Source organism: Capra hircus, chromosome 1, assembly GCF_001704415.2.
Source record: "Capra hircus breed San Clemente chromosome 1, ASM170441v1, whole genome shotgun sequence".
In the NCBI taxonomy this organism is placed as follows: domain Eukaryota; kingdom Metazoa; phylum Chordata; class Mammalia; order Artiodactyla; family Bovidae; genus Capra; species Capra hircus.
The window spans coordinates 149,218,061-149,243,857 of NC_030808.1; the positions used below are offsets into that span (position 1 = coordinate 149,218,061).

At 40.1% G+C, this 25,797-nt stretch overlaps 1 protein-coding gene across 10 annotated transcripts in view; it reads left to right on the top strand.

Annotated features, from left to right (window-relative positions):
• Positions 1-25,797, top strand: part of TTC3 (tetratricopeptide repeat domain 3) — a 126,845-nt gene that overhangs the window by 24,835 nt on the left and 76,213 nt on the right. For 8 of the 10 annotated variants that reach the window (XM_018052783.1, XM_018052802.1, XM_018052785.1 and 5 more), the window contains 6 exons: positions 10,137-10,191; positions 18,112-18,274; positions 19,470-19,515; positions 20,530-20,650; positions 21,186-21,249; positions 23,380-23,440. In XM_018052783.1, the coding sequence (XP_017908272.1) occupies positions 10,137-10,191; positions 18,112-18,274; positions 19,470-19,515; positions 20,530-20,650; positions 21,186-21,249; positions 23,380-23,440 (510 nt within the window). Of the gene's footprint in view, positions 1-439; positions 2,198-6,486; positions 6,534-10,136; positions 10,192-18,111; positions 18,275-19,469; positions 19,516-20,529; positions 20,651-21,185; positions 21,250-23,379; positions 23,441-25,797 lie in introns of those variants that run through there. The other 2 variants (XM_005675699.3, XM_018052796.1) reach the window with 2 other exon arrangements.

The window sequence follows — 25,797 nt, forward strand, 5'->3', positions numbered from 1 at the left end:
TAACTATGAAAAAACACGTTAGAGGCTGGGATCCTCAGAATAAAGCTGCGTAGGTATAAGGTCCTGCTTAGTTATTAGTTACAATTCCTAGTTGCATCTTGCCTTTCTGTTGCCCAAAATAAAAAGAGGATACCTGGCAAGTTATAGAATTCTCACTATACATGAAGAAAGAGCACACCAGTTTCTCAGGGGAACTGTTTTCCTGATGTTTGGTTCCGGAAGAAATTTCTTCTATGGTTTACAAGTAATATGAACTGAGTGATGGGGTAGAGAACAATCTCAGCAGGATTCCTGTTCAGAGCAAAAGAAACACACCCTGAGAGTGCAGTTTTGGTTTTCATCAGTAGTTTTTCAAATTAAGGTTCTTATAAGAGCAGAGAGTCTGCTATCAGTTGTTTTTCAGGGAGAGTACTTACATTGGAGTGTGGGAGGTGGGAGTGGGAAGTATGGTGTATTCCAAGTATACAGTTTTCAAAAATAACGTTTATGTTTTTCTTTTATTATAAACAGAACACTTTCTCATGGTAGAAAATTTGGAAAATACAAGAGTTTAAAAAGAAGAAAATAAAAAATCACCTCCTCGGAGAATACCGCTGTATTAACGTTATGCAGCTTTTAAATGGCTTAAGCCGTGGATAACCGAGGCTATCTAGTCTAGAGGAATGGATGGGCTTGACACAGTCTTCCATCAGTACCACTGTCCTCAACTGGTTCTGGCAAGAAATGGGCTGGACATGTCGTTAGGTTACTGCCTCTGGCTAGGTCCAGACTTGCAGATATCCTGTGCTGTTTGAAGGCCATTCTGTATGCTCTTAAGGTGAATAGGTTGGCTGGCAACTTGAGTAGCCTCTTGTGAAAATCGAGGCACCTGTCTGAAACTTTAGAGTGGGTTGAAGGTCATCCCCTCTGCATAGGGGATCCGTTGGAGCTGAGAGGCAAATGAGGGGTTTCTGCCTTCTTTTGTGAGTGTTGAAGGCTAGACACTCAAGCAGCAGCCTGCTGAAACTCTGCTCTGAAGAAGGTGCATCGAAGCAAAAATATGGAAGCCAGGTAGCCTGGTGAGGTCAAGGTCAAGAGTAGGGTTGTGCATCCATCCTTGTACCTCCCAGCTGACGGTCTAGCTTTGTGGGTCAACTCCATAGCACTTTCCTGTAGAGGCAGGTCAGCGGCATTTCCTTGTTAGGCAATCACCAGTATGTGCTGGATGCTTGTTTAACGTTAGAAGCGTGATGCCTCCCTGGTTTTACTGGTGTTTCCCACCTCATTCACTATTTACATGACTTGCTTAGTAATGGAGGGATAATGTTTCCTGAACCTGAAATGCACATAACTCCTTATCAAGTGAGTAGATTATATGACTTAAGAAAAGAACACACTGCCAGCGATTCAGACGTGCCCTTGACCCAGGAGGACCCATGCCATTTAGCTGAGTTACCAGGATTGAGAGGTGTTGAAGCCCTCCTCTCTAGGGCTAGTAGATCTGTCATGAGAATCTGGCTGAGCAGCTGATGGTGAAGCATCCAGCCTCCCTGGCACTGTTTTGAGTGCTTTTCCTGTGTTAACTCATAAAACCCTCCCAGCCCTGTGAGATAGGCGCTGCTGGGTCTTTCTAGATGAGGAACCTGAGGCCTGGGCGGTCAAGCAGTGTCCTCAGACACTCACTGGGTGGTGTGAACCCAGGTGGATGCACAGTCTCTACGATTAATCACCAGGTACAGGTGATGATAGGCTCAAACGGCAATGTGAAAGTTGAAAAAAAAGAATGATCTAAATAGTCAATAAACATGATTATCCTTACAGGACATGCAGATTAAAAACTGTGAGTCTCTCTTTCGTACCCATCAGATTGGCAAACATTTTAAAACCTCATAGCACCAAGTGTTTGAGAGGACGTGGAACAAAGGAAACTTTCATACTCGGCTGGAGAAATGTCTAAATCGGTGCAGTCACTGTGGAGAGCCGTGTGGCAAGGTGAAGACGTGTACTCTCCTGCCCACTTCTGGGCTACCCGAGAAGATGTGTGCAAGCCTTCATTAGAGCGTTGTGGTTAAGAGTAAAGAAATGGAAACCACCTAAAAGTCCTTCTATAGGGAATGGATAAAATGAATTATGGTATATTCATACAATGGAATGCTGTGCAGCAGTTAAAATGAATGCAGTGTTGAGTGAAAAAGCAAGTTGCAGAATGATTTGTACGGTATGATGCCATTTATGTGATGTTTTGAAATGTGCAAAATGATATGCATATGCATAAGTAATACATAGTATGTATTAACAGTGACTTTGAAGTGCATGGGCATGTTAAAATACCAATGGAGTGGCTGTCTCTGGGGAGGGAGGGAGGGAAATGGATTGGAGCTGGGAAAGATGGTTCACAATGGATGTCACCTGTAACAAACCTGGCAAGAAGATCTGAAGTAAATATGGCAAAATGTTAAGGTCTTGCTAAGCTGGTACATAGGTATTGATTATGTTAATGTTATTCTCTGTACTGTACTGTTACATATATTTGATACAAAGTGTAATTAACAATGCACATAAGATGAAACATCAAGCATTAGGATAAAGTAAGTGAAAAATAATGTTGAGAGGGGAGAAACACAAATATTTTAAGGCCAGTTTGGCTGGGAGCCTGAGGTGAGGTATTTGTGGGGAAAATGTTTCATTCAGAAATGGTTCAGCGTGATGGTGGAGGTTTTAATGCCATGTAGTTGGTTTGTAAATCTGACCACCTTTGGGTGGATACAGGTGAGGCCAAGAGCCAGTCAGAACGCTTAGCATTCTCCTGAGGTGTGCCGCTCCAGGAAACCTGCGGAATGGGGCTGGGGTGAGGGAGGGGAGGGCGGGCTCGCACTCCTTCCTGCCAGTCCTTCACACTGAGCCTGTGTGCAGTGCATCCCAGGGTGCCTGGCTGGGATGAGATGTCCTTTATATTCCGGTCTTCTATAAGTCCACGTTTTAAATAGAATTTGAGAGGTCGAGGGTGTCTTAGTGTGATGCTTTTATTTGAGGTAATTAAAAAATTTCAGATTAGAGCAGAATCTAGAAAAAGCAATCGGGCACCTATAGCCTCTGTGGTTGCAATAGTTATACAAGGTAGATGATTAGGGTTACTGTTTAATTCATTCTCAGTGAGACTCCTGTGTGGAAATTTGAATTCTTTGGTGAGATGGAATAAACTGTGTAATAGGAAATGTAATTGGAAAAGGGGAAAGCTTAGTCTTGGATATTTTAAATTTACTTAGGAAGAGTATAGAATTTTTAAACTTGGTATTTACTCTGACCCTTTGGTATTTACCCTTAGATGGTATTCCCTTCTGTTAGCTCCCAACTTGTGAATAATAGCAGGCAGCTAGATTTTAAATGATTGTGTGTATGTGTGTGTTTCTGAATTGAGGTCTGAGGTGTAAATCAAGTAAATTGTATGTTTTTGTGAGAATTTTCAAAAATCTTAGTGTATGTGGGGCGTTTTTAGTGTGTGTATTGGTTGATGAATTATTCCTTACTCTGTTCTCTTACGTGTATGGTCTCTTATTTTGCTTAAAAAAAGTGCTGAATTTGCTTTTGAAGAAAATAGTTACTTTTTCAAACTTCTTTGAGGTGCACCCCTTTTTAAAACACAGTAACAAGTGCACATCATAAAAAGTTTAAAGAGTGCAAAAGGATAAACTGAAAACTCTTGCCCACCTGAAACCCCTGCCCTAATCCCTTTCTTCAGATCCTTATGCATCTCTGTAATAGTTTATGCCTATATGAACACTGACTACCTTGAACCAGATGAAGTTGTCATTTTTATAAGTCGGAATAAGGCATTTTCGTTTGGTTCAGTATAACGTATGTGTCTTTTGTTTTAACATGGATAAGAGCATATTATATATATACCCTGTTGTACATCTTGCTTTTAATATTTAACTGTTGGATTTGTTGCACATCGTGAATACTGACATCTACCCCAGTTTTTATTCATGACTGCATAGTGTTTTACCATGCACTTGTTTGTATGAGAACAGAGCTTATTTCCAGTTTAAAAAGTTAGCTAAAACTGTGTAATATCCTTTTATGTTTTACACTCTGATGCAGTATACATAGATGTGTAGGATAAATTCCTAGTAAGAATTTATTTTACTTGGATGAAAGAACATATGTAATTTTACTTGGATGAAAGAACATATGTAATTTTACTTCCAGACACTAACTTTTGATCTAAGATGTGTGTGTGGTTAATAGTCACTGCATATTTGACAGTAACTGACTGTTCCATCTGAATCCTGCTTTTGTTGCTTCATTGTGAGGTCAAGAAACTTGGGGAGTAAAGATGTTATTTCTTTGTGATATGGTCAGACCCTGAAAATGACGATTTGCCATAAGGGGGAAAGATGATAACTCTCTTGTGGCATTCAAAGTTCTCACATACTTAGGTGTGGTGGTTTGAGAGAGTCAGTTAATAGCATTTCCTTCCCCTCCCAAGTCCAGAACTATTACTGCACATTGAAAGCACTCGAGCTTTGAAGAAATCCACCCCACTCACCCCTCTAAGTTCTCATTTAATTGGGCATCGGGCTTTTTTAGAAGCCCCCCAGGTAGTACTAATGTGCAGCCAGGATTGCCCACTGGTCTAGAGAGAGTGTGGGCTGATATTAGAAGGGGAGCTGGGACTGAGCTTTGGCCGGACAGAGAAAGTAGCCAATTAGAGAAGGATGAAGCTGCACAGGAGACTCCTACGAGGTTCGCCAGAGAGCTGAGAGAGTCAGTGTAGGATCCTGGAAGCGAATGAGAGAGTGGCCAGCAGGGCCTGTTGTTGGGAAGCCCTCTGGAACGTGGTTTTAGTTCTGTGGACACCTAGTTCCCTAGGGAGAGCCGTCAGCGGGAAGCTTGGCACAGATGCCAGGCCTGAGTGGGCTCAGAAGTGAGGATAAGGAGATGGAGGCAGCCAGCACAGGCAGCTGGTGAAGGCGTTCGAGCAGAGAGGACGGAAGAGGTTTGCCATTGTATTCAGGTGATTTTGGCTACAAATAATAGAGATCTCTTAATTCATATGGTTTAAATGGTGAAGAAAACTTACTTGATCCAAGAGTTCCAGAAGATGATTCTAGGGTTGGGTATGTAGTGAGTGATTCGACAATGTCATCAAAGACCTAGGTGGTTTTTTTTTTCCAGCCGCACCATGTGACTTAGACCTCAGACTGCCCACCCCCTCAGGATGGCAGGAGGGCTTCTGTAATTCAGACACCACACTGGACATTACAGCCTCCCGCAGAAGGATGACTCTTGTACTCCTCAAAAGAAAAATTTTAATATACATATTGAGAAATGTACAGTTCATAAGTATGCAGGTTGGATTTTCCAGACGCAAATAACCATACCCAGCATCCAGATCACAACCCCAGTACCCTGGAAGTCACCTTTGTTCCCCCTCAGTCACTGCCCCCTTCCTTCCCCAGTATAACTCCTGTCCTGACTTCTGACACCATAGGTTAGTTTTGCCTGCTTTGTGCAGTATAAACAGAGTCATGTGATACATGCTCTTTATGTCTGGTTTTCAGCATTGTGTTTGAGATCCATGTTGTTGCATGTAGTTGGAAAGTGTTCATCTATTGCATGAATATACCACATTTTATCCATTCTATTGTTGATGGGCATTTGGGGGTTTCTAGTACTTTTACAGATAGCGTCATTGTGAACATGTCTTCATTTCTGTTAAGTATGTAATAAAGGAGTGGCATTACTGGGACAGGAGGGTGTGCTTATGCTCAGCTATGCACATAATTTGCACCATGGTTGCATCATTTTACACTCCTGCCAGCAGCACATGAGAGTTTTAGTTCCACGTCCTCACTAACACTTATTATTTTGTGTCATTTCATTTAGACATTCCGCTGAGTGTGTAGTGATACGATGCTGTGATTTTAATTTGCATTTCCTTAAGTTAATTTAGGAGGTTTAAGTTGAACATTGTTTTTCATATGCTTATCGACCAGTCAGATATCTTTTGTGAAGTGCCTGTTTGAGTCTTTTTTTTTGTTTTTCTCTTTTGAGTTGAATGTCTTATTAGTAGGTTTTTAAAAAATATTCTGGATAGGAGTCATTGGTCAAAATATGAATATTACAAATGCCTTCTCACACTCTATGGCTTGCCTCTTTTTGCTTTCTTCCCATGAACGCAAGTAGTAATTTTAACGTACTACAATTTATCAATTTTTTTCCTTTATGGTAAGCACTTTTTGTGTTCTGATTATAATCTTTGCCTACTCTGCAAAATACTCTTTGTTTTCTAAAAGCTTGACCGATTATTGGTATTTAAATCTCCTATCCATCTGGGGAGCCCCAGGTGGCGCTAGTGGTACAGACCCACCGGCCAGTGCAGGGGACAGAAGAGACACGGTTTGATCTCTTGGTTGGAAAGATCCCCAGGAGAAGGGCATGGCAGCCCACTCCAGTGTTCTTGCCTGGAGAATCCATGGAGAGTCGGACTCGACTGAGCACACATGCATGAGATAGGCCATGATCCGTCTGGAGGTGGTTGTTTGTATGAGGTAGGGGTCAAGGTTCGTGTGAATGTCCAGTTGACCCAGCTCTATTATTGTTTTCTTCTAGCCTTTGTTTTGGGTATTTTGGGATCACCCCCCCTCCCCCACTCCAGGGCCAGCCTTGGTGGGGCTGCTATTCCCAGGGCAAGAGAGAGGGTCTCCCCCTGCCTCTGAGGGACATGGCCAGAGTAGGGTGCCTCGCTGCACCCACCCTCGGCTTCTTGTGGAGCCTGTGAGTGGGGCTCAGACTGCTTCTCGCTGCTCCCTAGTCTTGCTCCTCTTGAGGTCACCCAGGACTGCTTCCCAGCATAGCCAATCCCCCTCAGCCCTGCCCCTCCTTGCTTCCTGGGCTCCCATTTTGGAGCCCTCCCCTCTGATCCCCAAGTCTGATCCTCTTCCCCCAGCTTCACCTCTGCCCTGAGGCTTCCAGAGCGGCTCTGCTGAGACAGCCCCTTGGTGTCTCTTTCCTGTGCCGGAGACCGCAGGCCTCTGCCTTCACCTCCAGCCCTCACAGGCCCTCGGCCTCCGACTCGGGAACCCTTGCTGTCCCTGCCCTCCTCTCTACCTCCGGAATGACGCTCTCACCCCCACCCCTCTGCCCCCCCCAGACCCTGTGCATACTCTGTCCTCTCTACTTGGGATGCTCTTTCCCAGCATCACAAGGCTCCCTCCCTCCCTTTATTAGAGATTCAGCACAAATATCACCTCTTCCTAGAAGCCTGCCCTGACCCTTTTTCCTGATAATTCACTCTCTCCACCTCATTAACTTTCATATGACTTGGAAATCGCTTGTTTTTTATTTCTGTATTATCTGTCTCCCACTGGAGTACTAGCCCCAAGAGGGCAGGGCTGTGTCCAGCTTGTCCACACTGTGTCCATAACAGCGCCTGTATGCCCGTATGTAGCAGGTGCTCAAGAAGTGGGTGGGTGAGTGGATGATAGAGGAGGAGGAGGACTCTTTGGCTTCTCCATTTGCTTGCAGGCCTCCCCCTGCCCCCAACAACCCTGCAGCGGTTTTGTGCTGCTGCCTCAGCTCTGCCTCCGACGTGTATATGGAAGACACACTTATTCACACATTTGTTTACTCAGTGTTTGAATGTTTAAAGAATGCAGGGATGTGGAAGAGACCCCCTCAGCCGACCCAGCCCCATCTTTTACGAGTATGTTTTCTCCATGCACTGCAGTGTTAGCTTTGTCATACAGATCGGGTGACTATATCAGGATCTGTAAGGATCTGTTTCTGATTTCTGTATCCTCTTCTGTTTGTCAGGCTGTCTAGATAGCTTTTGAATTTTATCTTTAAAATGTATATATGGTCTTTTAGTAGGTATTGTGGAGAAGGCAGTGGCACCCCACTTCAATACTCTTGCCTGGAAAATCCCATGGATGGAGGAGCCCGGGGGTAGCTAAGAGTCGGACACGACTGAGCAACTTCCCTTTCACTTTTCACTTTCATGCATAGAAGAAGGAAATGGCAACCCACTCCAGTGTTCTTGCCTGGAGAATCCCAGGGACAGGGGAGCCTGGTGGGCTGCCGTCTCTGGGGTCGCACAGAGTCGGACATGACTGAAGCGACTTAGCAGCAGCAGCAGTAGCAGTAGGTATTGATGTGTGGTAGAATAAGTTAGCTAGTTTTGTTCTTTGTAATCTTTTTGTTTTGTTTCTTGATTGTTTTTGTAATTGGTTTTTAAGAGTGAGCGGTCCCCTCAGTTCTGGGTCATACCTGAACTGTGTACCCCTAAACCACTCAGTGGAGAGTGGGTTTGTGATGACTGGCTTAAACTTAACTAGGAATTATCTCAGTTTTAGAGGTGGACCCTCACAACAAGTGTTTAGCAGTCAGAGGAGGAGGTTAGCTGCTGGGTAGATTACCAACAGTGTTTGCTTAGGGTTTAAGACTTTTATTTATTTTTTACTTGCTTTTTAAAAGATGAGAGATCTGAGCAGATTAAAAGTCAATAGGAAGTTGCATGACAACGTCAATGTACTTCATACCACTGAATTTTACATTTGAAATGATTCATGGGATAAATTATGATGTGTGTTTTACCACAATAAAACATACTGATGGGGTAAATTCCTTAAATGGAATGTCTGGTTTTACAGGAGAGAGAAAGGATGATTGATACTGTAAGGATGGGTAGTTACATGGCACAAGTGGAGGAATCAGCCACAGGAGGAGGAAGAAACTTTCATTGTAAAAGAGAAAAGTCAGGGCTAGATTGAGAGAGTTCTCTTTGATATGTCCAGTTTACTCATTGAAATAGGAGCAAAGCTCATTGGCTGAAAGGGGAGTTGGAAGGAAAGGACTTAAGTTTTTTTTTTTTTTTTTGACCACTCTGCGAGGCATATGGGGTCTTAGTTCTCTGACTAGGGATCAAACCTGTGCCCCCCTGCATTGGAAGTGCAGAGTTTTAACCACTGGACCACCAGGAAGTCCTGGAAAGGACATAAGATTTGAAATGGTCATTTAACAAAATTAGAGAGTGATTTGATCTAGAATATTGGTTAACACTGTTGAAGGCCCCTTTGGGTCGTTGGGATCCTGAGTAAGTAGTACTCCTGGTGTGCTCTGCTGTGTTTTTTCTCTGGTAGTACTTGGCTCCCTACATGTGGTCCTGGAGAAAGCAGGAAGCAGGGCTCATCCAGAATTGGGTTTTGCCGTAGAGCAAGATGTAAACATAGGGACAAAGAAGTATGCAGCTGTATGCATGGGAATATGAAATAAGGAACCAGCGAATCTTAAGATAGATCGATAAGGAAGTTAAAAAAGAGAGAAAATGAGTACGTCAGTGAGGTGAGCCCCCTGAGAAGCTAGTAGGAATAGCTGAATAAGGAGGATGGAAGGAGCTATGCTATCCGGGGAAAGAGTGGGATGCCTGAATTAGTGATTTTGGGCTCTGAACAGTTTTGAGCAGTGGTAAAGTTCCCTGGGACGGCGGTGGTGGGTGGCTGAGCTAGGCAGAGGAGGCCACTGACTCTTAAGGAAACTATGAGAGACCAGATGGTAGACCTCAGTGCTCGACAGTTTACAGTGTGCTGTGTACTGTGACAGTTTACAGTGTACTGTGCTTGAGCATAGTATCTGAAAACAGGAAAACCCAAAATTGTTAGCCTCGTCTTAAAGATGGGAAAGTGACCCTAAAGAGGTTAATTACTTCCTATCCGCCCCAGTGAGAGTTAGTGATGACGCTGGACTTAATCTCATGTCCCAACTTATGCTCTGTCCATTATAGCTTAGCCAGTGTGTTGTGTGAAATATCTGGGCCTTTTATTCTCCAAGATCAGAAGTCTTGCTGACAATACCACATAGTACCAAAACAACTTCATGCGAGTAATAATAAGGTAGGGATAGGTGAGATGTAGATAGTTGTGTGCAGGAAATACTCCGGAAATACTGAAAGTACCTATTCTTGGGTAATTGTGATTGTGACTGGGTGACTTTTTTCCTTTGTTTGCTTTTCTGTATTTTCCAAATTTCCTATAATGGACATATATAGACTAAAAAAATTAAAAACTAGATTATATATGGAAAATTAAAGTACAAATAGATACACATTATATAATACCCGTTGAAAAATTTGAGTATTTTATTTCCTTTTCCTTTAGAAATGCACTTGGTGATGGAAAGAGAGCTACCATTCTGAAGAACAATTGGACAAAGGTAGGTTTCTTGCATGCTTTACTTTGGCTAAACAGTGCTGTACAACTTTGTGAAAAGTCTGTTTACAGGATATAAATCCCTATGTAAAAGTGCTGGTTGAAATTACATGGAGCTCAGGAGCGTGGCAGGGGAACCTTCAGTTCCATAATCAGAGAGGACCCGCAGCCCAGCGGTAAGGGCCAAGTGTGTCTGTCGGGGATGGGCCGCCCCTATGGGTCGTGAGCACACCTGAGTGGTTGAGGTGTCAGCATCTGCACATTGTGGAAGGATTAAGGACCTGACTGTGGAAAATGAGGCTTAAAACTCAGGAGTGTCTGGAGACTAGCTTTGTAATCTTGAGGTGGGAAAGGGTTTCTTTACATACATACACAGGTCAGAGAAGGAAAAAACTCTGATAATTATCTCAAGCTTAAAATTTTCTGTATGTTGGGACACCATAAATGAAATTATAGTCTGGGAGGAGATAGTTTGTCACATATGGAACAGAAATAACTTGATAGGGCTTTACATTCAAAATATGTGAAGAACAGAAATAAAGAAACTCAGTAGAAAATGGGCCCATGAAATAAGCATTTCAGAGATGAGGAAACCTGAATGGTCAATAGGAAAAAAAGATTGTATTTCCTAGTAATTAAAATTGTAAAGAAATAGAAACCAAGAGAGCCTAATAAAGAACCTCCAAACATACCCACATGTATACCCACAAGTGCAAAAAACAGTGATATTGTTTGGGTTCTTCCAATAGGTGAAAGTTAGAGACTGCTAGTCCTGCGTGTTGGTAGCGTGTTTGCTGACAGGAGCTCTCAGTAAGCCTGTGGGGTGTGAGTTGGTCACAGACACCTTGGAGAGCTCTGCTGTGCCTGTGTTGTAATTGATTCCAAGGGTGTGTACTCCACAAACGTTCTTGCCTATGTGTACGTGATGAGACGGGCCAGCGTGGTCACTGCAGTATGGTTTTAATGGCACAGAACTGCAAATACCTGAGTACACATTAATAAAGCAGTGAACCAGTGTGGTATTTTCATTTGGTCAAAGTTATTACTGCAGTTCCTCTGGTCAGCCCCGTGTGCCTTTAGCCACCCATCGTTGCTGCGGCCTCACTCCTGCTCGCCTCCCCTTTGTCCTCTGTCAGCCCTGGGCTGCCTCGCTGTGCTCGCGTGCACCAGGCCCACTCCCACCGCATGCTTGCTCTTCCCTCTGCCTAGGGTCAGACTGCCTTTCCAAGAGCCTGAGTGAGCTCCTTTGTTTCCTTTCCTTCTTCACTGAGAGTTCTCTTCTCAGTGACCTTCCCTGAGCAAACCTGGTCCTTCCTAGACATTTGCTTATTTTTCTCTGCTTTATCTTTTTACCTCTTAGCGTTTAACATGATTGCATATATGTATGTTGTTTAAGTTGTGTTCTTATTTGTGTGTGCTTTAGTATAACGTGAGCTCCCTAAGGACAGGTTTTTTGTGTTGTTTTTTTTTTTAGGATAGGTTTTTTTGTTTGGTTCATTTCTGAATCACCTGCCTGAGAAGCTGCCCAGCACATAGAGGCACTCATAGTAAATATTTAATGAATGAATGAGTTGAAATGAGTTATTGGCTACTAATAATTATAGATTTAAAAAACAGTGTTTACATATTTGTTTTTAAACCAGAATGAATAGAATCATAGAATTTTAGAGCCCCCAAATTATGATTCAGATGGCCTCGGAGTGTATCTGAGTCTGGGGATTATAAAATTCTCCAGGTGAATTTCTGCATCCAGATATTGGAGTCACTTCTTAAATGCCTTATTTTCTAGATTAAAAAATTAAGTCCCAGAAGGGTAAAGTGACTTTCTCTAAGGTGTCATTGCAAGTAGAGACAAGAATGAACTGAGAATCCAGCATTAGGCTTCTGCTTGAAGGTGATCTGTTTGTTGCCATTTTCATTATGAGTTGCTCTTGTAATTGAAGCATAATCTTTGCTGATCACTGAACTTGGCATTTGGCAGGTGCTGTGTAAATTTACTTACGGAATGAATGGATGCTCGTGTTCATAATACTGAAACCTAGATCATGATACTGATTTTCCAGAGGTAACTTGCTAGGTCAGTCTATTATCAACTTAGAAAAAGTGTTCCAAAACTTTCTTTAAAAAAAATTAAATAGTATTTAAGCAGGGTATAATGTTCAATGCAGATGTTTAAGTCTATGTTCTTTTGACTCCTTTTTTTGCCTCTGTTGACAGGTCTGCTATTTTTCCTTTGTAAGTAATCTTTGCTTTTCCTAGGTGTTTGAAAATCTCAGTGTCTTTAACATTTGGCAATTTTATTGCAAATAAATTTTATTGTCTGGGAGGAATTTTCATTAAATTTATCACACTTGGGATAGCTTGGTTTCTAAAATCTGAGGATTCATGTCTTTTCAGCATTTCTGGAATATTTTCACCCTTAGCTATTTGAATGTTGCCTCCTCTTCAGTTTATTTTTGCAAAACTTCCATTAGACAGATGCTGTATATGTATGCTATCTTTCATACGTCTTAAATTCAGAACTTTCTTAATTACATTGAAGACTTTATATAGAATGTTTATTCCTGGTTTAACTTATCAAACAAAATATTCATTCTTTTTTTTAAGACTTTTTTAGAGCAGTTTTAGGTTCACAGCAAAATTAAGAGGAAGGTCCAGAGATTTCTTGTAAATTCCCTGCCCTGCACTTGCATAGTCTCCCCCAACAGAGACACACATCTGTGGAAACCGATGAACCTACGTGGATATGTCATAATCACCAAAAGTCCATAGTTGGTCTTAGGGTTCATTCCCGAAGTGGACTTTCTATGGGTTTGAACAAATGTATAATGACCTGTGTTTCACCATTGTGGTTCATAGAGTATTTTCACTGCCCTGAAATCCTCTGTTCTGCCTATCCATCCTTCCTCCCACATTGTGGTAACCATTGATCTTCTTACTGTTCCCATAGTTTTACTTTTCCAGAATGTCATATAGTTGGCATCATATGATGTACAGTCTTCTCAGACTGGCTTCTTTGACTTAGTACTATGCATTTAAGTTTCCTCCATGTCTTTTCGTAGCTTGATAGGTATTTCTTTTTAGCACTGAAAAATATTACATTGTCTGGATATATTACAGTTTATTCACCTACTGAAGAACATCTCGATTGTTTCCAAGGTTTGGTGGTTATGAATAAAGCTGCTATAAATACCTATATGCAGGTTTTTGTGTGGACATATATTTTCAGCTCCTTTGGGTAAATACCAAGGAGTGCAATTGCTGGATCATATGGTAAGAATATGTTGTTGGTTTGTGTTTTTTTTGAAAACTAAAAAACTTAACGGTTGCCAAACTGTCTTCCAAAGTAGCTATACCATTTTGCACTTCCACTGGCAATGAATGAGAGTTCTCGTTGCTCCACGTCCTCCCAGCGTTTAGTGTTGTCAGTGTCCTGAATTTTGGCTGTTCTGATGGATTCATAGTGGTATCTTATTATTTTAATCTGCATTTCCTTGATGACATGACATGTGAAGCATCTTTTCATATACTTATTTGGCACTGTATATCCTCCTTGATGAAGCGTCTGTTAAGGTCTTTGGCTCATTTTTTAACTGGTGGTTTTCTTATTTCTTAAAAGTTCTCTGTATATTTTGGATAACAGCCCTTTATCAGCTGTATTTTTTGCAAATATTTTCTCCTAGATCCGAGCTTGTCTTCTCATTTTCTTGATGTTTCTTTCACAGAGCGTAAGTTTTCATTTTAATCAAGTCTAATTTATCAATTCTTTCTTTCATGAATCATACCTTTGGTGTATCTAAAAAGTCATCACCATACCCAGTGTCATCTAGTTTTTCCCCTATGCTCTCCTCTAGGAGTTTTTGGTCTGTAATCTATTCTGAGTTGATTTTTTGTCTGGATTCACTTTTTAGTGTGTAGATGTCCAGTTCCAGTATCATTTGTTGAAAAGGGTGTCTTTGTTCCATTGTATTGTCTTTGTTTCTTTGTCAAAGATTGGTTGACTGTTTATGTGGGTTCCCTTTTTTTTTAATTGGGAATTTTTTGATAGTTGCAAAAGTTATTTGTGTAGGTAAAAAACACAACTCCCTAGTATTCAGAAAATTTTAGTATTCGAAAATTTTGGTAACTGTATATTGAGGTCATTTATCATTTTGTTTTACCAAAAAGGAGTGCTCATTGAAGGCTATTTTAAACTTAAAAAACCAAAATAGACTGTACAAGGTGCGTTCTTTTATCAGAGTCCATTTATGAACCTGAGTCTGTTGAGTCTAGGATATAATCCTGTATAGGTGGGTAGTCTGTAGATTTCTGTGTGAGGGTAGGCCAATTTTTCTTCCTTTTTTCCAGATAAAGAAAACTGGTACAATGTCAGTTGTCCTAAACATACTTTAATTTTTAAATAATATATTTTTTCATTATTTTTCATTGAGGTATAGTTGATTTATGAGTCCTGCACATACTTTTAGGCTTAAGAGACGTTGAATCATTGTATCCTAAAGAGTGAAAATTTTTACATATAGTCACCAAATATTTGTTGGTATTTCTATGTGCATTGTCTTTTGGTGTATTTATACAAGATACAAACCGCCAGCCTCACAAATGTCCCCAAGGACTTTTTAACATTGAGGAGTATGTTAGGACTCTTTTCGTTCAGGAGTGACAAAACCTAACTCAGATTTGGCATAAGTGGAAGAGGGAAGTTACTGGCTCATGTCTGGTTGGGTGGTAGTTCAGGCACGACTGGATCCAGATCTGTGTTCACTTTATGTTTCTCAGTGGTGCTTCCCTGTTTGTATCACTTTTAGTCTTTTCTCTCTTCGTTCCATCTTACCTAGATTTTTATTGCTGTGTCAAGTCCACAAATCCTTCTGTTATGTCCAATCTGCCTTTATTTCCATCTAATTTATTTTTAATCTGAGTGCTGTAGCAGTCATTTCTAGAATTTCAGTTTGAGTGTTTCTTATATATATCATGTCTTTATTTAATATATTCTATTTTTTCCTTAGTGTCTTGAACGTATGAAATATATTATCTAGAGCTGTTTTAATGTCTTTATCTGCTAATCCTGTCAACTGTGTCATTTGTGGATTGTTTTCAATGGATTGATTTTTCTTTTCATTATAGATCACGTTTTCCTTCTTTGCATACCTAGTAATTTTTGATCGGATGCCAGACATTGTGAATTTTACCTCGTTTGGTCCTAATATTTTTTTGTCTTCTGTAAATATTTTTGAGTTTTGTTTTCGGATGCAGTAAAGCTACTTGGAAAACAGATTCTTCGGAGTATTGTTTTAGGCTTTGTTGGGTGATATCATAGTGGTATTTGTTCTTGGGCTAATTTTTTCTCCATAACTGAGGGCAAACTCTGCTGAGTACTGTACTTAATACTCCCGTGACGTTTTCTGCTCTGGTTGGTGGGAACAGGAATTATCCTGGCCCTGTGTGAGTGCTGACTGTTGTTCCCTTTTAGTCTTTTCAAGTGGTTCTTTCCCTGGCTTGGGTAGTTGCTGCACATGCATGTACTGGCTGATACTCAGCTGAAGACTCCAAGGGGGCCCTCTGGAACCTCCGGAGCCCTCTGTCCAGCTCTGCCCTCTCTGGTCCTCTGCCCCGGGAACTTGTGCCGCCTTGGCTTCCCTGCCTTCACTGAGCTTGTGGCCTCTCCCTGGGTTCCTTCTACCTGTGCTGTGGCTGAGAAACTCTCCCACAGTAAGTGGGAACAACCACAGAGCTTTGTGCTTCTCATCTCTCAGGAATCACTTTCTTCTGTTGCCTGATAGCCAGAGTCTAGGAAACCTGTTTCATGTACTTTGTCTTACTTTTAAGCAAGAGGGTATATCCAGTCCTTGTTAATCTATCTTGATCACAGATGGCAATTAGAGAATAGGCTCTCGGCTTCATTTTGAAATAGTGGGAGCCCCAAACTGATATCCTAGTAACTGTTCTGTTAACGTTTCTAGTGGAAAGATTCTAGTAACTTTTCTAGTGGAAAGAGAGCCTCTGTTAGTATTTATATAGTATAAGTGTGGGGTGCCTCAGACTGATCCTGATTGAGCCATGTGCCCACCTGTGGTTCCATTACTGTGAATGGTACATTTCTGTTGGCCAATCTCCTGGGTCACAGCTTTGCTTCTTCCCTGCTGGCCCTTGTTGAGATGTGGGCATTACTACGTGGAGTAGCGACGTGATAGCACACAAGGAAGAGATACTAGGCAGATGAGCAGTGTGTGTGATAGAGAATGAGGTAATGTCACAGAAGAGCAAAACTATCGTAGTTGGGTTCAAGAAAGTTTCTGAGATACCTTTCATTAAAGCTTCATTCAAACAACTTCAGCACAGAGATCTGAATAAAGTCCCTTCTCATCTGATAGAAGTTACACTGGGTTTTGCAGAGTTTAGGGAAAAGAACTCAGTAGAAGATGGGTGGAAAAGAGAAAGAAGTGAAGTGTTTTCTACAAATTCAGTAGGTGAGGTTTATAATCTCCCATAATTTCCTATGCTATTATTATTTTTTAATGCAGCTATTTAAAGTTTGAGGTCAGTTTATGCTTAGTGGATAGAATTTTGGTCTTGTAGCTTAATTGTGAGATCTATCTTCCCACCTTTGGAGGAAAAGCAGAGTGTAACCAAATGCAGTCTGAATTGGGGGTCATTGAGCTGAGCCTGGAGATCCTGTTTAGGAAATGCTCTGGACCTCTGTGGTTGGGTTGTTGCACCAAAGTGGGATTATATATGCACCAAACCTACGTAAACATAGGTCCGCTGGTTGTTTCTTGCTGCTTTTAGTGAAAAATTCATCTCTCTTAACAGGATCATTTATTTCTGATTTCATATTTTCTGATAGAATCAGAATGCTCTTTGTAAAATGTGTACTAAAGAAGAGAGAGCTCTGGACCTGGAGTCCTAAGATCCAAGTTCTTTGGCTTGTCTCTAAATAAATGTGGCATCAGGCCAGTTCTAGCCTCTCACACTTGTAAATCACTTCTTAAATGGAGATACCAAGCCTAAAATGGGGGTTTGGTTTCTGTTCAGTTCAGTAGCTAAAAGAGAGGTTGTCTGAGTTAGCCCTAGTTTTGGTAATATTAACTTTCTGGATTAAAATACTCAAGCTTGATACAGATTTCCCAAAACACATAAATTAAGGGACCAGCCAGAACTATGATTCTGTAGCAAAAAAAGAAAAGAAACAACCTGATCATTGGAATTAAGAGTAAATCAGTGGTTTTTGGATCTTTTCTTAAAGTCGAGGACTGTACTTAGAAAATAATTAAAAGCTGATTAAGAAAGGTGGGAGTAATATTTGCACCCCTTATCTGTGCCCATGCTCTTCAGAGGGGTCTGAAGACTACTGCACAAGCTGACTTCCGTCCAGCTCTAAAACTCTTGATTTCAAATTTGTAGAGAATGTGGATGCTTGTATATTCATGGCTGAGTCCTTTTGCTGTTCACGTGAAACTACCACAACACTGTTAATCGGCTATACTCCAATACAAAATTAAAAGTTTAAAGTTAAAAAAAAATGTAGGGAATATACTGACTTAGAGACTATTATTGCCTAAAAATATTTTGAAAAAAATTAACTTACTCATTTATTATGAATTACTTTTATACTTTATTTGGTACAAAATAATGTCTTTTACATACAGTATAGATTGAATTGTTATCTTTGGGGTGGATACAAAAATCTCTTAAGCAAAAACACTGATCTCTACAGTCAGTTGTTAAAAATTGTTATTTGTAGCTTTTCATTGAACTCTTTTAGGTAATTTTATTTCCTGAGAGGTATTAACATTTTCATTTATTTTTTATTGAGAGGATCCTAGTGTAACATCTCAAGTAACCAGTTTTCAAGCAAAATATTTTTTCATTAAATTTTCTTTAAGTATATTTTTGAGAAAAAATTGAATTTATCTTTTTGGAACAGGGTCATTATCGTTATTGTGCTGCTCTTTCTATGCTGGGGGAATATGACTGGGCCCTGCAAGCAAACATAAAAGCTCAAAAACTCTGTAAAAATGACCCTGAGGGAATCAAGGATCTAATTCAGCAGCATGTAAAGTTACAAAAACAGATAGAAGACCTGCAAGGTATTTCACCTAAGATTCTTTTGGTTACAGTCGAATTCCCTTAAAAACTTCCGAAGGTGGGTTTCTTGGATTAATGGACCATAAATCAGTTCTCAGAAGATTTGTGCTTATATTTTATGTTATCTTGGTCAGCTCACTTAAATTTTTCATTTGTATTCATGTAGAATTCTTAGTATTATATTCCAGTTGGTAATAATAAATGATTTGTATTTTTTATTTGAAATAGCAACAAATTAATTATTCTTTTGTAGAAAAATATGCTTTCTTGAAATTTTGAATGAAGGAAAACCTTTTGAAACAAAGTTTTAAATTTCTTCCTCCATTATTATAGTTATTTCCTAAAGAAAAGGCCCTTCAGTAGAGTTGTTTGCTTTTGCACCAAGATGGTGGCTAATTCTGTAGCATGCTGAATGTGTGTGCATACATAGGTACCTCAGAAGTTAGTGTGCAGGCTGGGAACTCCAGGTTTTCATTCTGCCGTTACTTTCTCTCCTGAGTCATTTTGCTCCATCCAGTGCCTGAAATTACCTTACTCAGCATAGAGTCCTTTCCTGCTCTTTCTTCTGTGAGTAGTGTCTAACAAAGCTGAGCCCAGCAGTCCTATTTCACTGTCAGATGTTGTCATCCAACAGGACATGTTTATCAGATTGTGAGCTCCTCGAAGACAGGTACCATCTCTGATTGAGGTTTATACATTGCTGCATCTAGTCAATGATCACATGTAATGGGATGTCAAGTAAGGTTTGTGTAGCATCTTGTTCCCCATTCCAGTACTCTTGCCTGGAAAATCCCATGGATGGAGGAGCCTGGTAAGCTGCATGCAGTCCATGGGGTTGCTAAGAGTCAGATACGACTGAGTGACTTCACTTTCACTTTTCACTTTCATGCATTGGAGAAGGAAATGGCACCCCACTCCAGTGTGCTTCCCTTGAGAATCCCAGGGACGGGGGAGCCTGGTGGGCTGCCATCTATGGGGTCGCACAGAGTCGAACACGACTGAAGCGACTTAGCAGCAGCAGCATCTTGTTGACATCATTCTAAAACTGAAAACATCTGAAAGTGTAAAATTGGTTAGGTTTAGTTTTTCAGTTCCCTAAATTTGATACTTATTGTCAGCCTAAAAGTGAAAATCTTTTAAAGTATGTGTTGCTAGTCCACTGATTATTTTGTGTGTGTGTGTGGTTCATTTTTATAGGTCGAACACCAGCTAGTAATCCAGTCAAAGCCTTCTGTGAAAGCAGGTGAGTTAATATCAGATCAGTAGCTGTTACTTAGAGTGGTTTTGCTCTGAGTTTGAGTTACTGTCTCATGCTTTAGTATATAATAGCAACCACAATAAAGCTGGGAATGGAAGAACAAGAGGAGGTTTTATTTTACTGATTTTAATATTTTTTTTTATTTGGTTGCCCCAGATCTTAGTTGCGGCATGCAGAATTTTTAGTTACATCATGTGGGATCTAGCTTGCCAACCAGGAATTGAACCCAGGACCCCTGCAGTTGAAAGTGCAGAGTCTTGGTCACTGGATCACCAGGGAAATCCCAAGGAGAGATTTTAAAGTGTGTTTGTAAGATTAGGTCATGACCTGTGATTTGTTTTGCTGAGCTATTTACATATATGTGTACTGGAGATCCATAGCCTAAGCCCATGGGGAGGAGGCGTGAAGTGTTAAGAAGACATAACTGTGCTTTGGTGGCACCAGTTTTAGCCATGAGGGTCCTGGCAGCAGAGACCAGGGGCACAGTCTGTGCCATTCACCCCTCACCTCCATCCTGGAAGCATCTGCCTCCAGCCTCCTCATACCTTTTCAAAAAAGGCTGAGGCACTCCTGTTAGAAGTAGGCAGCAGATAGATTTGAGCTCATTTTCTTCTGCTCGTAAGAAAACAAACAGCAGTCAGGAGTCTATGTTCTTTTATTTGGCAGTTAAAATAGATTAAACTTTACCCACATGGTTTACCCACATGCCTGGGATGTGGAAGCTGTTAAATTTATAACAGACAGACTTGCTTATTTTAATATTAGAAACAAGTATACATTTCTTGAATTGTTCTTTATCTATTTTGAGCTTTTAATTCCAAATTTAAAGCAATATTTATGTAAAAACCCAATCTCAGAGGCAGAGATTCTTTTTGAAGCTATTACTTTGCTTTTGAGGAAAAAAGGTAATATTTGCTAAAACCTCCTTGTTTGAAGGATAACTTCAAAAAAATACTAAACAATAGAAATAAAATTATTATTTCTTTTATTACTGCTCAGGGCCTACATACCTAGTTTATCAGCACCTGCATTTAGTACTTCACTTAACTTTGTGGAAACTGAAAAAAATTTCAGAAAAACTAACCACGAAATGGCAAACGGTGGTAATCAGAATCCAAAGGTAAGCTCAGTTAAAAACCAAGATTAAAATTATTTTGAGTATAGATAGTCTCGTATTTTATAATAATGTTTTTGTGATAATGGAAACTAATAGGCGTCTCTAAGCCTATAGCCCGGCTCTGTGCTCAGTGTCCCAGATGACCTGTGTCTGAGTTTTCCTCTGACCTGTAATGTACTCAGAGGTCAAGTTCACTCAAATATTTCTTTCCGGGGCTTGAGAGGGGAAAAAAAAAGGAATTGTGTTTTGGACTTAGCTGGGCATTGAAGGGAACTCTCCCAATTCACCATATAATTCTTTTGTTGTTAATAATGAAAGTCTCAAAGAGGCTATATTCAATTTGGGAGAGGAGCATAAGGAAAGATGTGATAGGATTAATTCAGCATTTATTATGCAGTACTTAGCATTTTGTTGGTTTATTAATTTGGTAAAGCTGAATATTTTAGGTGCTTAGATAAAATTCTGTTCTACATAACTATTTACCTGTTCATGGCTGTATTGTGTTTTTAAAGTCTCAGTAATTTTATTTTCATGGTAGGTGGTAGATGAAGCTCTGAAAGTAGATGATTGTGACTGTCATCCTGAATTTGTACCACCATCAAGTGAGTTTTTTCCCCCTTCTGTAAATTTTTGCTGAATTGATGTAGTGTTGTCTAAGCTTCTACATGCTAAAATTCACAAAAGCCTCACTTATATTTGCTGCTGTTCTCCTTTTACTTTGCAGTACTTTTGAGTCTAGAAAAAAATTGGAATATTTATTTGAAATAAATGCTCAGTCTTTTCATATTACTTAATAAATTTAATTTTGGAAATCCAGGTAAAGGTATGGAAAGGAAAAATCATGCTTTCTTGGTCTGCTACCTAATTTCCACTAGGCCGGTGTTTCTTTATTTCATTATCTACCCCCTGCTTTCAGAGCTGTTTCTCCTTTCATGAAACTTTAATACTTCAAATACCATTTGTCTGTTTTATGTTCTGTATGTACATGTGTGCTTTATATATAAAAACAGATTTTTTTCATCTTCCAATAACCAATTCCAACTTTCTTGGGGGTGATGTCACCCCTAAGTATATGTTGAGAATGGATATACTTTAATACTAGTTTATTGAAATTATATATGTTTAGTGCATTCCTTTATTTATGCATCTAGAAAACATGGAGACACACAGCAGACCTCATCTACTTGGTGTCTTAAGGAAATGAGAGATTGCAGAGAAGCAAATACTCATGCCGCGTTTTTTCTCAGTGTGCCTTTACACTCCCCGCTTCTGAAGGAGGTCATTCTGAAGTGGATTTCATTCTTCTCTGCCTTTTAAAACAAAGGTTGAGAGAATTCAGATGTCCTCGATGGTTCAAGGTTGTGTTTACTCAAGCTTTCATGAGCTCCTTTCAGAGCTATTGTGGTGAGATGGTTGACCTAGTTAGTGATCCTGTTGCTCTCTTCTTTTTCATTAGTTTTTTGGTTCCTTAATTTTTTTTCAGTGTTTGTACCTCTGGCAGTCGTTTTGGTCTTATACATCTGCAGCTCTATCTTCTCTTAGGCTCTAGTGCTACATATCCAACCACTTACTACTGGTTAGCACTATAGCACAGATATAAAGGGTGGGAAACACAGGTGCCTGCCTTACCTGATGTGACTTTATGGCATATGCAAAATATTTGAGAATAAAACTGTTTCTTTAAAAACAGCTTTTAATTTATTGATATTTCTTAGGCCATTATTAGACAGAACATTTAAATCATTTAAATACTGTTCATAGTTTGCATCTATGTTCAAAGAAATTGAGGTCCCCGAATTAGATTAATTAAATTTTGCCCTAGGTCACCCAGTAGAAATCAAACTGGAACTCTTCTTTCTAGAAGTCTCTGGTTTTCTGAGGCCCCCAGAGCTCAGGCTGTCAGCCCCTCCGTGGTAATAGCTGACTTGCTTCTCCCAGAGCTTCCTTCAGACGTACCTCGTCCCTACCTGTGCTCTCCTGCACAACTGTGTACAATGTGTACAGTGGCGCTCTGCTCCTCCTGAGGAGGTCAAGACTGAGCTGCAGAGCTGGAGAGTCAGAAGCACTGGGCATGTACACATTCACACCACCTGCCCCTTTCAGCCTGTCCTTGCTTAACCCTCTCAATCACACAGGTTTGCCTAGTGCTTCTTAAAATGAACTCCATTTGGCCCATTCTATGTAAATCCTACTTGTTAACCTTAAACACAGATGCTGCTTCCTCCCTGCCTTTCCCAGTCACTCCAACTTACATGATTTTCCCTTCTAGGAATTACAAGAGCAGTTACTATGGGATTGATATTTTAATAACAACATAGAATCTTCTTTTTTTCTTAGTGGGGATTATTATTTAATTACTGAAGTGACTGTCTTTTTTTCCCCATATGATTATAAACTTCCTGAGAATAGAAACTATAGCCTGAAAAAAAAGAAGAAAGCAACTATAGCCTTCTATGTCTCTTCTATAGCTATATCTCTCTTGTAAACTGTATCTCTTCTGTATCTACTGTAGGGTTAAATGATAATCATCATTATAATTTATTCTTACAATAATTTTATAGCATACATAGAGAAACATTATCAGTAGCTTTTTTTAAAATCACTTACCTGTTAGACTCACAGTATTGCTCTCCTTGCTTTATTATTCCAATTTACATCTTTTAAAAACTTTACTTTTAAGCTTGTAGATTTTTATGTACAGGTTTCAGGAACAAATACTTTTGTATTCGCAGGTCAGCCTCCAAAATATAAAGGGAAACAAAAAGCTCGAAACAATGAATTAGAGAAGTTCAGGTATGTTTCTTATCTTTTTTTTTTTTTTTTTGCTTTATTTTGTTTCCATAATGTCTACCTCCCAAGAAGAAAGGAAAAATAAATCTCTTTCAAGTAGTAGCTACTTCTGCATATGTGTATTGTGGTAAGTACATCTCTTTCAAATGTCTAGGCATATCTTTGGAAGAAGATAATTTTTGGCTAAAGGATTATTTAATCCTGAATGTTAATTAACTGAGAGTCATATAATAGATAATAGCAGCATTAATTTTCTGAGATTTCAAAATACATGCTCCTAAGAGGAAGAGGAAGGCATATTCAGATAACTGTAAAGTAAATATTTGATCTCCTTCACTGTTCACTTGCTTTCACCTGTCTCTCAGTTCCTTCTCTGGTGCCTTTCTTTAGAAATTGCTGTTAATCATTTCTTGACCATCTGGAAACTAACTATGCGTGCCCTGACATGGCTGTGTGTGTATTCAGAGGCCCTTTTAAATCATTATCCCATTAGAGGAAAGGATTTACTAATAAATCAACCACTTACAAAGTTGGTTCTACCAAGCATTTCCTCCAATTAACAGTAGGAACTCTTGGCACCAATCTTTATAGTTAATCTCCCATTACCTACAGTGATGTAAATTGATGGAAAAGTGAAAGTGTAAATCTTACAGTAGATACAGAAATTCATGAAAACAATGAAAATGATGCTGGTGAAACTGCAAAGCCTTCCTTGCCACAGTTCCACTAGTCTTCACTTTTCTCTTTGTATCTGAAGGCTGATTCCTTGATAGGTGCTTCAAGGAGAGTGAATATCATTTGAATGTCATAGCACTAAGAGAAATTAGTAAAGTACCATTTTTTGATGGTGCTGCAAAAGTTAAATACAAAGCAAAGGTATAGTGCCTTATGTTATTCTCTTATTTGTTAGAAAAGCCCTGGGTCTTCCTCCTCACCCCTCTTCTCTCAGCACAAAAAGTAACCAAAACCCAATACATGTTTATTCTTCGAATGCATAGTTACAATTTCAACCCATTGTGTTAAAAAGATAACTCGATTTTCATGATGTTTTGTTTCTGTTTTCAAACTGAACACCCTTCTTGATTATATCTATTTCATGAGGTTATTAAAGTGGATGGTGGTTTAGTCACTAAGTCATGTCTGACTCTGTGACCCCATGGGCTGTAGCCCACCAGCTCCGCTGTCCATGGAATTTTCCAGGCAAGAATACTGGAGTGGGTTGCCATTTTCCTTCTCCAGGGGATCTTCCTATCCCAGGAATTGAACCCAGGTCTCCTGCATTGCAGGCAGATTCTTTACCAACTGAGCTACATGGGAAGCCCAAGTAGGACAACCACGTAAAATTCTTAAAGCCCTGGAACATAGTAAATGTTCAATACACTGGAACTATCATCATTGTTAACACTATCATTTTCATTGTTAGAACCATTCTGGCCTCTAGGTTCCCTTTATCTCTTCTAAAATGGCTTGACTACCTTCCCATATCAGACCATGGATATCTACATTCTTCATTTTCATGACTGTAGGATATTTGGTGAAATAGATGTTATGTGAAGGAGGAATTTCTAGAGTAGGAATTGCCATCAAAGGGCATGTGTAACTAACTTTGCCATATTTTCCTCTCAAAAAATGAACAGTGTTCATACTGGTACTAAGCTACGAGAGGGTGTGGTATAAAAAAGATGTTTATAGATTTGGTCCATGTCCCCAGTTCCTGGCACAGAGCTCCTAGGACCCTTGGAGTTTCCTGAGTGAAGAGAGAGTCTTTGGTTACTTCCAAAAGACTTTGGAGCTCCTTCCTCCCTATTTGAGTTTATACTAATAAGGTGACTCAAGGCTGGGCCCCTGTCTTCAAGATTGAGGCTGGTCACCAAAAAGATTAAACGTATGATTGGTTGGAACTTTCAGCACCCTCCACCCCCCAATCTTTTGGGAGGGGAAGGGAGCTAGAAATTGAGTTTAGTCACGAGTGTCCAGTAATTTAATCCTTCATGCCTGTGTAATGAGACCTCAATAAGAACCTCTAAACACGGGGGTTAAGGGAACTTCTGGGTTGGTGAATACATGGAGACAGTGAGGAGCAGTGACTTGGGGGCAGTGTGAAAGCAGCGTGGTGCTTCTCCCCCAACACCTTCCCTGAGTCTTTTCCACTGAGCTGCTCCTGACCTCTGTCCTTACGATTCACTGATAACCATAAGTAAAGTGCTTTCCTGAGTTCTGTGGGTTGTCCTCAGGAATAGTTGAACCTAAGGGGTGGTCACAGGAACCCCTGAATTTGTAGTCAGTGGGGCATAAGCATGAGTAGCCTGGGTACCCCATTGTGGGTGAAGTGAGGGCAGCCTTGTGAGACTGGGCCTGTA